The sequence below is a fragment of the Emericellopsis cladophorae genome, assembly GCF_022114955.1.
Source record: "Emericellopsis cladophorae strain MUM 19.33 chromosome Unknown NODE_2_length_1295279_cov_118_880017, whole genome shotgun sequence".
NCBI classification, from domain to species: Eukaryota; Fungi; Ascomycota; class Sordariomycetes; order Hypocreales; family Bionectriaceae; genus Emericellopsis; species Emericellopsis cladophorae.
Window position 1 is genome coordinate 277,179 of NW_026250927.1, and position 13,515 is coordinate 290,693.

General features: G+C 54.3%; 5 protein-coding genes across 5 annotated transcripts; 3 read left to right on the forward strand and 2 right to left on the reverse strand.

The window, feature by feature from the left end:
* Window positions 1–1,055: 1,055 nt before the first annotated feature.
* Window positions 1,056–2,946, forward strand: J7T54_006823 (RNA binding protein MSSP-2; the record flags this gene model as incomplete). Its single annotated transcript, XM_051507726.1, has 7 exons — window positions 1,056–1,861; window positions 1,911–2,001; window positions 2,051–2,140; window positions 2,195–2,286; window positions 2,336–2,593; window positions 2,643–2,702; window positions 2,754–2,946. The coding sequence occupies 7 exons, from the start codon at window positions 1,056–1,058 to the stop codon at window positions 2,944–2,946; spliced, it is 1,590 nt and encodes a 529-aa protein (XP_051366037.1).
* A 386-nt stretch (window positions 2,947–3,332) lies between these two features.
* Window positions 3,333–4,632, reverse strand: J7T54_006824 (uncharacterized protein; the record flags this gene model as incomplete). Its single annotated transcript, XM_051507737.1, has 2 exons — window positions 3,333–4,511; window positions 4,570–4,632. 2 exons carry the CDS (start codon window positions 4,630–4,632, stop codon window positions 3,333–3,335), a joined length of 1,242 nt encoding a protein of 413 aa, XP_051366038.1.
* Window positions 4,633–5,241: 609 nt separating this feature from the next.
* Window positions 5,242–8,077, forward strand: J7T54_006825 (26S proteasome regulatory subunit rpn-1; the record flags this gene model as incomplete). Its single annotated transcript, XM_051507748.1, has 4 exons — window positions 5,242–5,362; window positions 5,411–5,484; window positions 5,540–8,002; window positions 8,051–8,077. 4 exons carry the CDS (start codon window positions 5,242–5,244, stop codon window positions 8,075–8,077), a joined length of 2,685 nt encoding a protein of 894 aa, XP_051366039.1.
* Window positions 8,078–8,361: 284 nt separating this feature from the next.
* Window positions 8,362–11,521, reverse strand: J7T54_006826 (Glutathione transporter-like protein; the record flags this gene model as incomplete). The annotated part of the gene is made up of 2 exons (XM_051507759.1): window positions 8,362–9,265; window positions 9,315–11,521. 2 exons carry the CDS (start codon window positions 11,519–11,521, stop codon window positions 8,362–8,364), a joined length of 3,111 nt encoding a protein of 1,036 aa, XP_051366040.1.
* A 1,084-nt stretch (window positions 11,522–12,605) lies between these two features.
* Window positions 12,606–13,385, forward strand: J7T54_006827 (5-formyltetrahydrofolate cyclo-ligase-like protein; the record flags this gene model as incomplete). The annotated part of the gene is made up of 2 exons (XM_051507770.1): window positions 12,606–12,699; window positions 12,751–13,385. The coding sequence occupies 2 exons, from the start codon at window positions 12,606–12,608 to the stop codon at window positions 13,383–13,385; spliced, it is 729 nt and encodes a 242-aa protein (XP_051366041.1).
* Between the last annotated feature and the right edge of the window lie 130 nt (window positions 13,386–13,515).

The window sequence follows — 13,515 nt, forward strand, 5'->3', positions numbered from 1 at the left end:
TCGCGCAGCTTTTCTCTTTTCTTCTTCCTCAACCTCACTAGCAGCCTTGCGAACCATCTGCGCGGCCCTCTCTACCGACCTTCTAACAAGCTTACCTGCCTCCTTTATCAACAATCGCACACGCTGGTGCTTACTGTCACAACCTGTCATACTATTTGGCATAATTCTTTCAAACGTACCTTCTCTATATCATTGCGACAACTTCTACACAGGTGTGCATACCAGCCTCGCCCTACTTTAATCTTGCGTTTTCAGACCGCACCTACCGATCCTAGAGCCCTCCGCCTTCCGATACACTACTGTAATCGCTAACACGCCTTCTGTTACATCCACGAGAGGCAAGAACAGGTTGGTGGCTTCCCATCGTACTGCTTCCTGTCCAGGCACTGCTTCGCATCCATTTAATCCCCTCTATCCCTTTGCCTCGCGTTCTCTCTTCTCCTTCTTCTTCTTCTTCATCCATCTCTTTTGCTCCCGTCCTCACAGTGTCACTCACCGTCTTTCCCCAAAATCCAACAGACGGTCGCTTTGCTACTGCAACCCTCTCCGTCTTGTTCGATAGCTTGTTCTATCTTACTTACTCTCGCTTCATCTCGCAGTCCCGGTAGCCACGCTTCCCCCGTTGGCCACGGCTGAGTCTTTGTGTCATTCACAGACGCTTGGAGTCTGAGCTAGAGTAAGTTGTTGGCACCGATTAAAGCACTGCACCCATCTTCTTCAGCAAGTCACCTGCCATCAGACGCAAGTGCTTCTGACATGCTCAAGAGCCGCAAACCTGCTTCGATTCCGTGCCGGCACTTCATCTTATCTGTGCCGCACAGAGAGAGAACGTTTAATGACACAAATCCCTCTCAGTTTGCTATTCTACCAGCCATCATCGACTGTTCCATTTTTCAGTCAAGACATCTCCTGTGATAAAGGTATGTGGACGTACGGGATGACAACCGCAACACTTTCCAATGTCTGCAGATGTAAAACATGGTCTTGACAGCTGCTGATTAGCGAGAACAGGCAAATACCACACTTACCATCCTCACGACTCACTTCTAGTCAATATGGACGGCAGTGGCAACAACGGTGCCTTTTCAAACACCCCTTCCGGGCGCGCTGTCAACCCGGCATACGTGCATGATCCCTCTGGGTTGATTGCATCATTTGGCAACATGAACATGCATGGAGGTCACCATGCTCCCTTGACTGTGAGCTCTGGCAACGGCTGGCTGGCACCCATGACTGACCCACTATATCATCACCAGCAGAGCTTGGCCCAAGATCATCACTACGCTCACATGCCTGGCCCTGGCTTCCCCGGTGCCTACTACGGTGTGCCCATGCCTGCCATGGGTATGATGCCTTACACTCCCGGTCGTCATGTTCCGCGTCTTGAGCGTGGGTACGCTGATGTTCCGGCCCTTGAGAACCGTCGTGGTTCGTACTCTACTACCGAGTCCACGCCCACTACCCCATACTGGGCTGGGTTTGGTCAGCGTGAGGGCGCTATACGTGTTGCTAGCCATGACCGCTCTGCCTATACGACTCCTTCCCCACAGCAACTCGGCGTGTCCGTTCACTATGAAATGCAGAAGCCCTCTGTACCTGCCATCTCTGAGTCTGCTCTCGAGGAGCTTCTTGTCAAGGAACCCCCCATTCCCAAGGCCGTTCCCGCTGTGTTCACGCCAACTGGTCAGATAAAGTCTGTCGATCAGAGCCTGGAGAATCGCATCCCAGGAAACCGCAATGTCTATATCCGTGGCCTCCATCCGACCACAGATGACGAGCTCCTCTATCTGTTCGCCGCTCGCTTTGGTCCTGTCGAGACGTCAAAGGCTATCATTGACACCGGCACTGGTGCTTGCAAAGGGTAGGTGGCAAGTGATTGATATGAACCGTTCTTTGCTAACGACCTCCAGCTTTGGGTTTGCCAAGTTCTTCGACGTCCGCGACTCTGAGATGTGCATCCGCGGCTTCCACCGCCTCGGTTACGAAGTCGGTTTCGCTCGCGTACGTACAAATGCATTTCCTCTGATCGGGCAGTTTTGACCATTCGCAGGAGTCATTCAACTCCCGTCTTAAGGCTCAGGGCGATGAGGGCTCCACGAACTTGTACATCTCGAATCTTCCCAAGACCTTGACCGAAGTGGTAAGAGCATCACCGCTTGCCTGTTCACAAACACCTGCTGACTACTCGCTATAGGAGCTCGGCACCATCTTCTTGGGCTACAACATTCTGTCCAGCAAAATTCTTCGGGACAACATGGGTAACTCGCGTGGGGTTGGTTTTGCTCGGTAAGGCCATCTCTCACTGATCATCGGGAACCAACTGACCTTGAAACAGTTTTGAGAATCGCGACATTTGTGCCGATATCATTCAAAAGTTCAACGGCGTTGGTATTGGTGAAGAAGGTCTACTCATGAACATTCGGTTCGCGGACACCCCTGCCCAGAAGGAACTCAAGAGAGTGACTGCCGAGCGTCGCCAGTTCCGAACCAACGAGTACAACATCGGTGCCTATGGAACCCCTTTGGTGGGCATCGCCAACTCGCTGCATGGCCAGCACAGTGATTGGCGTCGCAATTACAGCACCACCCGGAGGTGAGTCGTCAGGCAGCAAGTCAACATTGAGAAGCCTGACCCTTTATAGTGACGACTCAGCCGCCACTCGAGGCAACGGGACATCGGCATCTCAGCCTGATGGCTCCCGGTATGGTTCGAACTGTGAACGTCACTAAACGATCTAACGTTGTACTCACAGAACGGCGAGAAGCTCCAGTGAAGAGGCTGCGATTACTGTCACCACTCCAGACTCTTCTGAGTGCGATGAGGGTGCCACCATCAATGCTGATTCATTCGCCGGTTTTGACGGCAACGCAAGCATCCAGTCGTCTCCTTCCCCCAAGAAGGAGATGAAGGAGGTGATCGTGACGACAGCCCGGAAGGAGACTTAGGAGCCGTTCGACACTGTTCCCCTGTTGTGTAGGACTATGTGGTCAACGTTGCCGGTTTATGGCTCTTTTCTTGTTGCAATGATCGCACTTTTGTTGTTGAGTATGTTTTCTTTTTGGACGGTCCATCGAGATGTACCCGTTGAGGTATCAAGCCATCAAGGAACATTTGATGGTCTGAGGTGCTGATACAGCTTGGGGGATTATGGTAATGGCTCATTTCTTATACTTCTGTACTTTACTTTTTGGAGGGGTTCTTGATCCAGGGGAAAACAGACGCGTGGCATCACGAGATGAATAATTTCAATCTCGCAAAATCCGGCTTCTCATGACAATTGGTGACATTGTGTATAAATTGGGTATCTTCATGGCAATAAATGAATTGCACCTTACAGGTCGAGCTGCGAAATTGGCTTCCCAAGGCTATCAAGGTCAGATTCGCCAGGTTTTGAAGATCCGTCGGCCCCAACGCCTTCTTCCGTATGGCTAGCGCCCTCTCCGAGATTGTCCATATCTTCTTCGCTGTGGTCACTGTCTTCATCCTCAGTCTCGTCATCTACTTCACTCTCCACTCCGGAATGCGAGGAAGCCCGTTCCTCTTTGTTGCCGGCCTTCTCTTTGATGGCTGCCTCCAAGTCTTTCAACATCTTCTTGGTGAAGCCCGATGCTTCCACTGTGGCATCAAGCCGCTTCGCGCCATCCTTTCCAACTGTCTTCTTTGCATCCTTGAAGAAGGGCCCTGGCGCATCGCTGGTGAAGCCGAACCGCCGTGAGAAGAAGCGCTTGATGCAGTTCACGTCCCGATCAAAGTACATTTCCGCATTTTGATGCTCCATCGATACCATTTGCGGGAAGTCGATGACGATGGGCTCTAGTGTTATTGATTCTTCGCCGTTCTTGTCCACAGATGTGTTCTCCTTGATCAGGATGTTGAACTCATTGTAGTCGCCGTGGATCAGGCCGTGCTTTGCCAGCCGAAGCAACAGGCTGATTAGCTCCCCGTATAGAGATGCTGGGTCGGGAACGCTGGATATTTGGCGAAGAGGGAAGGCCTCGATCAAAGACATGACGATAGTGTGTCGTGACTGTGCAATTGGGGTCGGCACCGGCAAGCCTTCTTCCAACAGTGCTGTCATGAATGCGTACTCTTTCATGGCTGCTAGTCGGGAGAGGTACATCCATGATCCTGCCTGGCGGTTCTTGAGGTAGTCTCGGTTCGACTTGACGGATCGGAAAGATATTCTGCCCAAGCGGTGGATCTTGAGTACCCTCTGTACGTTGTTGTGGTCGGCTACGAGCATGATGTCACTCTCCTTGCCGACACCTATCCGGTCGCCGACGCTGTAAACCTCCTTGCGTGAGGAATATGTATGTAGAGCGAGGTAATCCAGGCCGCCGTAGGTCAGACGGTACCCATCATACTTGGCCTCCTTGACACGCGCGATGAGACCGACTTTGGCGAGGGCTGAGATACTTCTGTGGACGCCATTGGCACCACCGCGTAGTCGAGATAGTTTCTCGATCAGTGGCGTCGGGACAATCTCGTGGTTTTTGCTGCCCATCTCAACCTAAGGAGGCATGTTAGTGGGATGGATTGGGCAAGATTAGCCTGGGCCGACAACATACCGCCGTGAGAACGCGCCAGTCCTCTGACGCCAAGTGGCGCATGGCGCGCGTATCCAGCTTCATACTGACAGGTCTTCTGTGACAGTTTCTGGTGGATGCAGGGCCAGTAGATGAAGGAATGTCGTAGATCGTGGGGTCCTGTCGTGTCTGGTGAGGGTTGGCGGGGGATAAAGAAAAATGTCTGATAAGATAGCGTACGGGTCTTATCGATTGCGCCGCGCGATCTGATCAGAAGATGCCTCTACGTAGGTATACAACTGCGCACATCTCTGCGCGCGCAGAACACGACATATCAGCTTCTCTGGTACTTGGAACTTAATCTACCAAAGTCTGAAAATGTTCCTTTCGCTTGTTTTTTTTAATCCACCCACTTTTGGCCGAATGCCAGGATTTCTGACATCTCCAGTGATTAGTAATCGCACGTGACCCTCCTACTGGTCCGATTCTGCAGGCGGCAGCGCCTCACGTAACCGGAGCTCAGACTAGCTGTCGGTGTTTGGAGATCGGCTCCATCAGCTTCCATCATCGACATCACCTCTCTCCCTACCACAAAAAGCATTTGCGCGCTCACTTCGCGACACGAGCTCACGAAGAAGTGCACTGCGCGACGTAATTTTCACCCACACTATCCATTTTTCTCTGCCTTCTATACATCTTGATAACGACGTCAACATGGCTCAAGATAGCGATGTGCCCATGTCGGCCGACAAGGGCAAGGGTAAAGCTGTCGAAGAGCCCAAGAACGACAAGTCAGTCGCCAACGGGAAGAAAGAAGATGAGGAAAAGAAGGATGGTAGGTGAAATTGCTGCGAGAGCTCTATGGTGTGACTGACCAGTGCAGCTACTGGCGAGGAGCTGAATGAAGAAGACCAGCAACTCAAGAATGAGCTCGACATGATCGTGGAGCGCTTGACAGTCAGTTCATACGAAGCACTGAAGCATACGCACGCAGAGACTGATACAATGGCAGGAATCCAACACGCCACTATACAAGCCCTCGCTAGAGGCCATGAAGACCTCGATCAAGACATCGACCTCGTCCATGACAGCAGTGCCCAAGCCGCTCAAGTTCCTCCGACCACACTATGAGACTCTCACGAAATTGTACGACGAATGGCCCGCGGGCGAAGACAAGAAATCTCTGGCAGATGTGCTGTCGGTGATTGGTATGACATTCTCGGACGAGGACAGGCAGGACACACTCAAGTACAGATTGCTCGCGCCATCGTCCGACATTGCATCGTGGGGTCACGAGTATGTGCGGCACTTGGCCCTGGAGATCGGCGAAGTCCACGCAAAGCGCCTAGCGGAAGACGAGCCGACCAAGGACCTCGTTGATCTTGCATTGATTCTCGTACCCTTGTTCATCAAGACCAACGCTGAAGCCGACGCTGTCGATCTAATGAGCGAGCTGGACATCATTGAGCTGCTTCCCGAGTATGTCGACACCGAGTCCTATCCCCGGGTTTGCTTGTACCTGGCGAGCATGGTGAACCTGTTGACGTACCCCGACAACGAGACGTTCCTCCGGACGGCGCATACGATCTACATGAAGAACAAGCAATACACGCAGGCTATGGTCCTGGCTATCCGGTTGCACGACAGTGAACTCATCAGCAATGATTACAACGAGGTCACAGATCCCGCATTGAAGTCTCAGTTGGCATTCCTCCTCGCTCGTCAGAAGATTGTTCTGGACGCCGAAGTTGAGGACCACGCCGAGAATGAGTGCCTTGGCAACATGAAGCTTTCCGAGTATTTCAAGTCGCTAGGAGAAGAACTCAACATTTTGGAGCCCAAGACCACAGAAGACATCTACAAGAGCCATTTGGAAAGCAGTCGTGTGGCCGGCATGACGAACCTGGATTCTGCGAAGCACAACCTTGCGGCTGCTTTTGTCAACGGGTTCGTGAACGCTGGTTTTGGAGAGGATAAGATGATGCTGGTGGAAGAGGACCCGTGGGTTTGGAAGACCAAGGGTGATGGCCAGATGTCAACAGTGGCATCCTTGGGCACCTTGCTCGCGTGGGACCTCGAAAACGGCTTGGACAAGATCGATCAGTACACCTACGCCACCGAGCCAGAGATTCAGGCTGGCGCCGCGCTTGCCATCGGTATCATGACCTCTGGTGTACAGTCAGAGGCCGAGCCGGCGATTGCTCTTCTAACAGACTCTGACAGGCTTGACAACAGCAACTCGATGATCTCGACGGCAGCAATTATGGGTCTTGGCGTATCTTATGCTGGTGCGGGCAAGGAAGCAGTGCTCGAGCACCTGCTGCCCAAAATCTCAGACTCTAGCCTTAGCATGCAGACCTCGGCCATGGCGGCTCTTTCGTGTGGTCTGATCTACGTTGGCACGTCCAACCCAGAAATCAGCCAGGCCATTGTCGACACGCTGATGGACGACGACCGCAAGGATCAGCTTACAGACAAGTGGACTCGATTCTTGGGTCTCGGTCTAGGACTACTGTTCTTTGGGCGGCAAGAAGAGGTCGACGTGATCTTGGACGTTCTCAGAGTGATAGAGCATCCTATGGCGAAATCCACAGCTGTGCTGGCGGACATTTGCGCCTGGGCCGGCACTGGTGCTGTGTTGAAGATCCAGGAGCTGTTGCACATCTGCAATGAGCACCAAGAAGAGTCGGACGAGAAGAAGGGCGACGAGCTGCTGCAGTCGTATGCTGTTCTTGGCATTGCGCTCGTAGCGATGGGTGAGGACATTGGCCAGGAGATGGTCCTGCGCCAGTTCGGCCACCTGATGCACTATGGCGAGGCCAACATTCGCAAGGCAGTGCCGCTCGCCATGGGTCTCATCAGCCCCAGCAACCCCCAGATGAAAGTCTACGACACACTGTCGAGGTACAGCCACGACAACGACCCTGAAGTAGCCATCAACGCCATCTTCGCCATGGGCATGCTGGGTGCCGGCACCAACAACGCCAGGCTTGCGCAGTTGCTTCGTCAATTGGCGAGCTACTACCACCGCGATCAGGATGCTTTGTTCATGGTGCGTATCGCTCAGGGCCTCCTGCACATGGGCAAGGGCACTATGTCGCTAAACCCTTTCCACACCGACCGCCAAATCCTGTCCCGGGTCGCTGCGGCCGGTCTCATGTCGACAATTGTCGCCATGATCGAGCCCAAGGAATTCATCACCTCCTCGCACCACTACCTCCTCTACTACCTGATCACTGCCATGCACCCTCGCTTCCTAGTGACGCTGAACGAGAACCTGGAGCCACTCAAGGTCAATGTCCGCGTTGGTCAGGCTGTGGACGTGGTAGGACAAGCCGGTCGCCCCAAAACTATTACGGGATGGCAGACACAGAGCACGCCTGTGCTGCTGGCCCATGGCGAGAGGGCCGAGCTCGAGGATGAGGAATACTTGAGCCTGAGCAACACGCTAGAGGGCTTGGTCATCTTGAAAAAGGTATGTCGAATTGTACACGGTAACGAGAGTTCAGACTAACGATTCTAGAACCCGGATTGGGAAGAGGAGAAATAGACCGGCAGAGGCATGGGCTGGAGTTGGGAAACTTTGAATGGCAAATGAGACCAAGAGCGATACTGTACAGTAATTTATGCGTACAGGTCGGAAGTTTATTAACATATCCACAAACACCGCGGAGTAGCCCGAGCTGCCTCGGAACATGCACATGCTCGTGATGGCAGGAAGTGACATTTCCTCAACTACTTACTTGTGGACTGTGACGAAAGGTAGGGTTTCGTAATCTGTCGTGAATCATATATGCTATTCGCTACGCAATGTGCTACCATATAGTCCCCAAATCACCACTTGTCCGGACCAAATGTCTCCCCTTCCGGGACTGTCCTGTACGAGCAAGCCTGCCAATCGCAGCCTTGCTTGTATACTTCTGTCCCCCACCAGCTGAAGTTGCTCATCCAGCCGGGGTAGATGAAGCCAAAGAACACAGTGAGGATGCCAAACGCCAGGCCCGAGTCCAGGGCTGCACTGAGCGTCATTGTGTATTTGGCCCACCAAGCGTTGGCGCGGCGCTTGATGTGGTAGTTGAATACGTAACAGACCAGAGCCCAGACGGAGAAGTTGAGACCCGTCGCCGGCGGAATCCAGGACATGGCGCCGAAGATGATGGGGAGGTTCACCTTGCGAATGATAGAACGCTTCTTGTTTCTGGAATACAGCCACAGTGGGATGGGCAGGATCGCACCGAGCGGAAAACACCAGACAAGCGCCCGGTAGATGGCGTTGGGTCCAAAGAACTCGTTCACACCCACGACACCCCATAGAATGGAGCCGTTGAAATGGACACGGGCGATGGGACATGTGAATCCGTTCACAGCCTCCGAGGTGCAGAGACCCCGGACGTTGGCAAACATCCAGTTGAGGACGGCGATTTGCGTGACGGACGACACCAGAGTGGCGACGACCTGGACGGTGAACATTGTGCGGGGGGGGATCTTCATGTAGTGGCCGAGCTTGAGGTCTGACGCGAACTTGATGCCTTGAGCAGAGGAGATGTAGCCGTAGGTGACAAAAACCATGTTGGCGATGGGGCGACCGGGGAATACGGCGCCGCAGATCAGCTGGCAAATGAGGTAGATGGAGGAGTGCTGGTTGGTGACGGCCATGATGATGCCGTTGGGTATGAAGAAGATGGCGCCGATGGCGAGGGAGAGCAGGAGCCCGTACCAGGGCAGGTGGACGGGGTAGCTATCGAGAGGTCAGTTAGGGAACCAGGTTTTCGGTATGTTGAACGTACTACTCGACGATGAACATGCCAATGGCAGCCATGGATACAAACGTGAGCAGATACCACGTCATGGGCACATCGCGGTATCTCTTCATCAAGCGGCAGTGTATGTCTTCCCGGCTCATGAGCCCTCCGTCGCCGTGGGAGGAGGCTTGCGACAAGCGCGGTCCATCACCACGGGGCGACTCGCCATCTGCAGAGCCAGGCAGCGACTGGTAAGCAGCTTCCTTGCCCTCCTCCCGGGCTTCGGCCAGTGCCCTCTTCCACGTCCTCCAAATGTCCTGCCCGTGCCAACATGCGGTATGTGTCAGGAGAGCAGCCAGGCCAGCGAATTGCACGCCATAGCTCAGCATGTACGTAACAGGCAGAAAGACGCGGCTGTAGTTCTGGTAGGCCTCGCGGTCAAAGACGAACTCGGGCGTCAGGATCCTTGTGACGTTGTATAGGCTGCCCGTATTGTCGAACACGGCAGTCGAGATGATGGGCATGTACGAGGTATAGCGCACATTCGTATAGTACATGATTGGGGCGACAATCCACATCACCACGGCAAGTCCTCCTATGACATTGACCGCGGCCCAAAAGGGCACCAACAATGGTGACCCGATGTATGTGATCTGCGCCCAGTCAAACGTCACGGGGAACAAGCCGAGGCCGGATGAGACGCCAAAGAGGTTCGCGAGAACCACGTTCTTGGGAGCGAACCAGGTCATGACGTTGAAGTAACTCAGTGCTGGCATCAGAAGACCGGGCAGGAAGTAGAAGGAGGAGGCCCCCGCCCACACTGCGTAGAAGAAATTCCATCTGCTAATTTTCCAACCGTTGGCAGGCTTGTTGTCTTGCTTGTGGAGGGTGCCGAACATGGCTGCCGACATGAGCGTGCCTGGCCATATCATGCCGCTGGGACGGACGAGGAAGCGTCGCGTCAGGCCCGCGAAACCGTACCCCAGGATCTGCGTCGATATCGTCAAGAGCAGCTGGTACAGAATAGGCGCCTCTTGGTTGTAGAACTTTGTCTGCTCGACAATGACATCGGTAGCAAATGCGAATCCGAAAGCAACATTACTGCTCACATAGACGCAAGTATGCTCCTTCTCATTCCACCGCCCCTGGCCCAGCCAGAGACGCCACGATGTTGGCCTTGGTCTTGGCCGCAGCGGGTCGTCCCGCTCCAAGACGGACGGCGTACGCTCTCCGTCTATGAATTCCTCCCGGATATCATGCGATCGTTTAAATACCATGTCCCACAGGTGGCCCAATGGGTGGACGAGCAAGAGCGCAATGACAGGCGTAATGGCAACGCTTGGGTATCGCAAGGAGAAGAACAGGTTGGTGGACGACCCGAGTATTGAGAAGAGCACAGACAAGCACCACATTCGCGGCGTATTGATCGATAGCGTCGTGTCGTCCGTTGGGGGCACCGAGGCCCGGACAGCTTCGTGGGGTGAGTTCTCGGCAGCGTCGTGTAGGGAGCCGGTGGACTCGTCGTCTTGGATAGTGTCCCCCTCGCCAAAGAGTGGCACGTCCGAGGCGTCGCTCTTCAAATCCTCCTCCATCATACCGCCGGCCATAGGAGCCTCGGCCATGCCGAAGCGGCCTTCGAGGCCTGACACGAGCATGGCGCCATCAAGCTCCTCCGATATGCGGGAAGACGTCTTGGAGAGTGCGGACCGTCTCGAACGGGCGCTTCTCGACGTGCCAGACACTTGACGCAACGGGTGCGTGTCGTCTTCTGTCTCGCTGTCGCTCACGGGCGAGCAGTTGCGACTGGGGGTCTGCGACACAGATCCATAGGGACCATCTATACGGCTGGTGCCATGCGAGTCGAGGAAGGGCGACCTCTGGTGAGAAGCCATGGCGTCGACGTCAACGGTTGGGGCAGAGGCGGAGGGTGCTATCGCCTCGTCGCCAGGAGTCGAGGACTGCTGACCATGTTGGGATGTCGGAGATGGGGCCGACCGAGGACCAGAAGCAGTCGGAGCGGCGGCGTCTGGAGAGGCTGATGAAGATTCGGCAGTGGAGTCAGGCGGCTGCGCAGGATTGTCGACGTGGTGCAAGGCCCGACGAGATGGAAGGGTTTGCAGAGGCACAGCGTCAGTAGACTGCGCGCTGTCCTGCAGATGCGCCTGCGTGGTGGTATGCGCGCGAGTGGATGCTGTTGAGTCGTCGTCTGCAAGGCGGGAGATGGACTGGTGGTGACTCTGCGACTGTCGCATGGCGGGGCGGCGCAAGTGTCGTCGCTGTGGAGCAGGCGGTTGGTCACTGTTGGATTGGCGGTCACGGACGGGACTGTGAAGTCAGAGAGTGTCTCGACGTGTCTCACACAAGTCCGCGTGGAAGGTGGGCGATCCTTCCAACCGCGCTCGTTAGGAGATCTGTTGATGCAATTATATGTACAGTGCCAGACGGCTGGTTGAGGCTGTTCACAGTGCCGAAACGTAGAAACATGGGTCGTTGGGCGATCCCAGTCTTCCATGCAGACGACGAAAACGGGCCGCTTCGGGATGCTTGTGCAGGTGGTGTGGGTGCCCGTCATGGGCACTGACAATACGACTCACAGCGCTACGATGAAGTAATGCCTTCCTTGCCTTGGACCTTGTGTTGATCTGATCAGATAAGATTGCACTGGGCAGTATTTTTGAGCACGTTGTGCCCGCGGCGTCAAGGAGTGCCCAAGCTCTGTTGCACTTTGACTTACCTAGAAGGTATCGATAGATCTAGATAGGCGCCAGGAAAGCAGGAATGGTTCTACGCAATAACTATGGATCTGATCCGCTCACTGAGACTCAGCTTGATGAATCACGAGATACAATAGATCATTTGCACCAAAATAAATTCCGCTTTACGGTGTACGAGACTTCTCTTAAGTCCACCTTCACTACTGGACCACACCCCTGCGACTCGGACTCAAGGGCCTGCCTATCAGGAGCACATGTGCGTGACGCCTCGTTGTTGATTATCTGATGGCGAGATGCGTGCTGCTGAGTTGAGAGATGGTCATGCCGTCGAGAAGAGCCGTGTGGTTCTGCCTGAACATATTACATGGTGGGCGACCAAAATATGTCCTTTCTGCATGGGTACCTGGTAATTATGAGGCACACTCGATCGAGGACATGGAGTCACTCACTCACGCCTGGAGTCATGAAAGTGGAGGTGCGAGGTGAGGCTGTTTTGTCCGACCCAACTAACCTGATATTTTCTGCCTACCCCGTACCCTTCTCAATGTCAACGCACCAGTCAATTCAACGACAAGGCAATGTGGACATGACCCAAAGTATATCGAATACTCCAGAGCCAGTCATGAACTCGTCACTCACGGCAGCAAAGAAGCTGCTTCGAGCTGCTATGAAGCAGAGGTTGTCTTCGCTATCGATGGACACGGTTCGGACGCAAAGTCAGTCATGACTGGATCTTCTTCACATGGAACGTGTCTGACGTGCCAAAGGTGCAAACGTGTTCAACACATTGCAAGGCCTCAAGCCCTACCAGGAAGCCCAAAGCATCAGCGTCTACCTGTCCATGCCCGCTGCGGAGATTCAGACTGACGCTATCGTTCGTCACGCGCTGAGCCAGGGGAAGCAGGTCTTCATCCCATACCTGCACAAATCACCGCTGCAGATCCCGGACACACCCTCCCGGGTCATGGACATGGTGCTGCTCGAGAGCATACAGGATTATGAAAGTCTACAGCCAGACAAATGGGGGATTCCAAGTGTCGACCCAGCCACAGTCCACAACAGGCAGCGGATCCTGGGCCAACCCGAGGCTCACAGCGACAAGGTCTCGACACTGGATCTGATGCTGCTCCCTGGTGTGGCATTCGATTACGACGCGTCAGGCGGCGTACGTCGGCTGGGCCACGGGAAGGGCTTCTACGATTTCTTCCTGAACCGCTACCTAGCGCAGCATGGTTTACACCCGGACGATGACTCTTCATTGCAGCTCTGGGGCCTGTCCCTATCAGAGCAGCTGTTGGCTCCAGGTTCTGGCGAGGAAGTCCCGGTTGGGCCACAGGATAGACGACTGCACGGTCTGCTCCTCGGTGACGGGCGGATCGGAGAGACTCGTTCACAAGTATAAATTTAAGGAAATGAAACAATTAACCACCTTGAAGTCAAGTTGTACCAGATTAAGGTACCTTAGCTGAGATGATGCGCGGCCCGGATCAACCAGCCGCCGGTTGCCATGCGCCTTCATTTGCCCCGCCAGA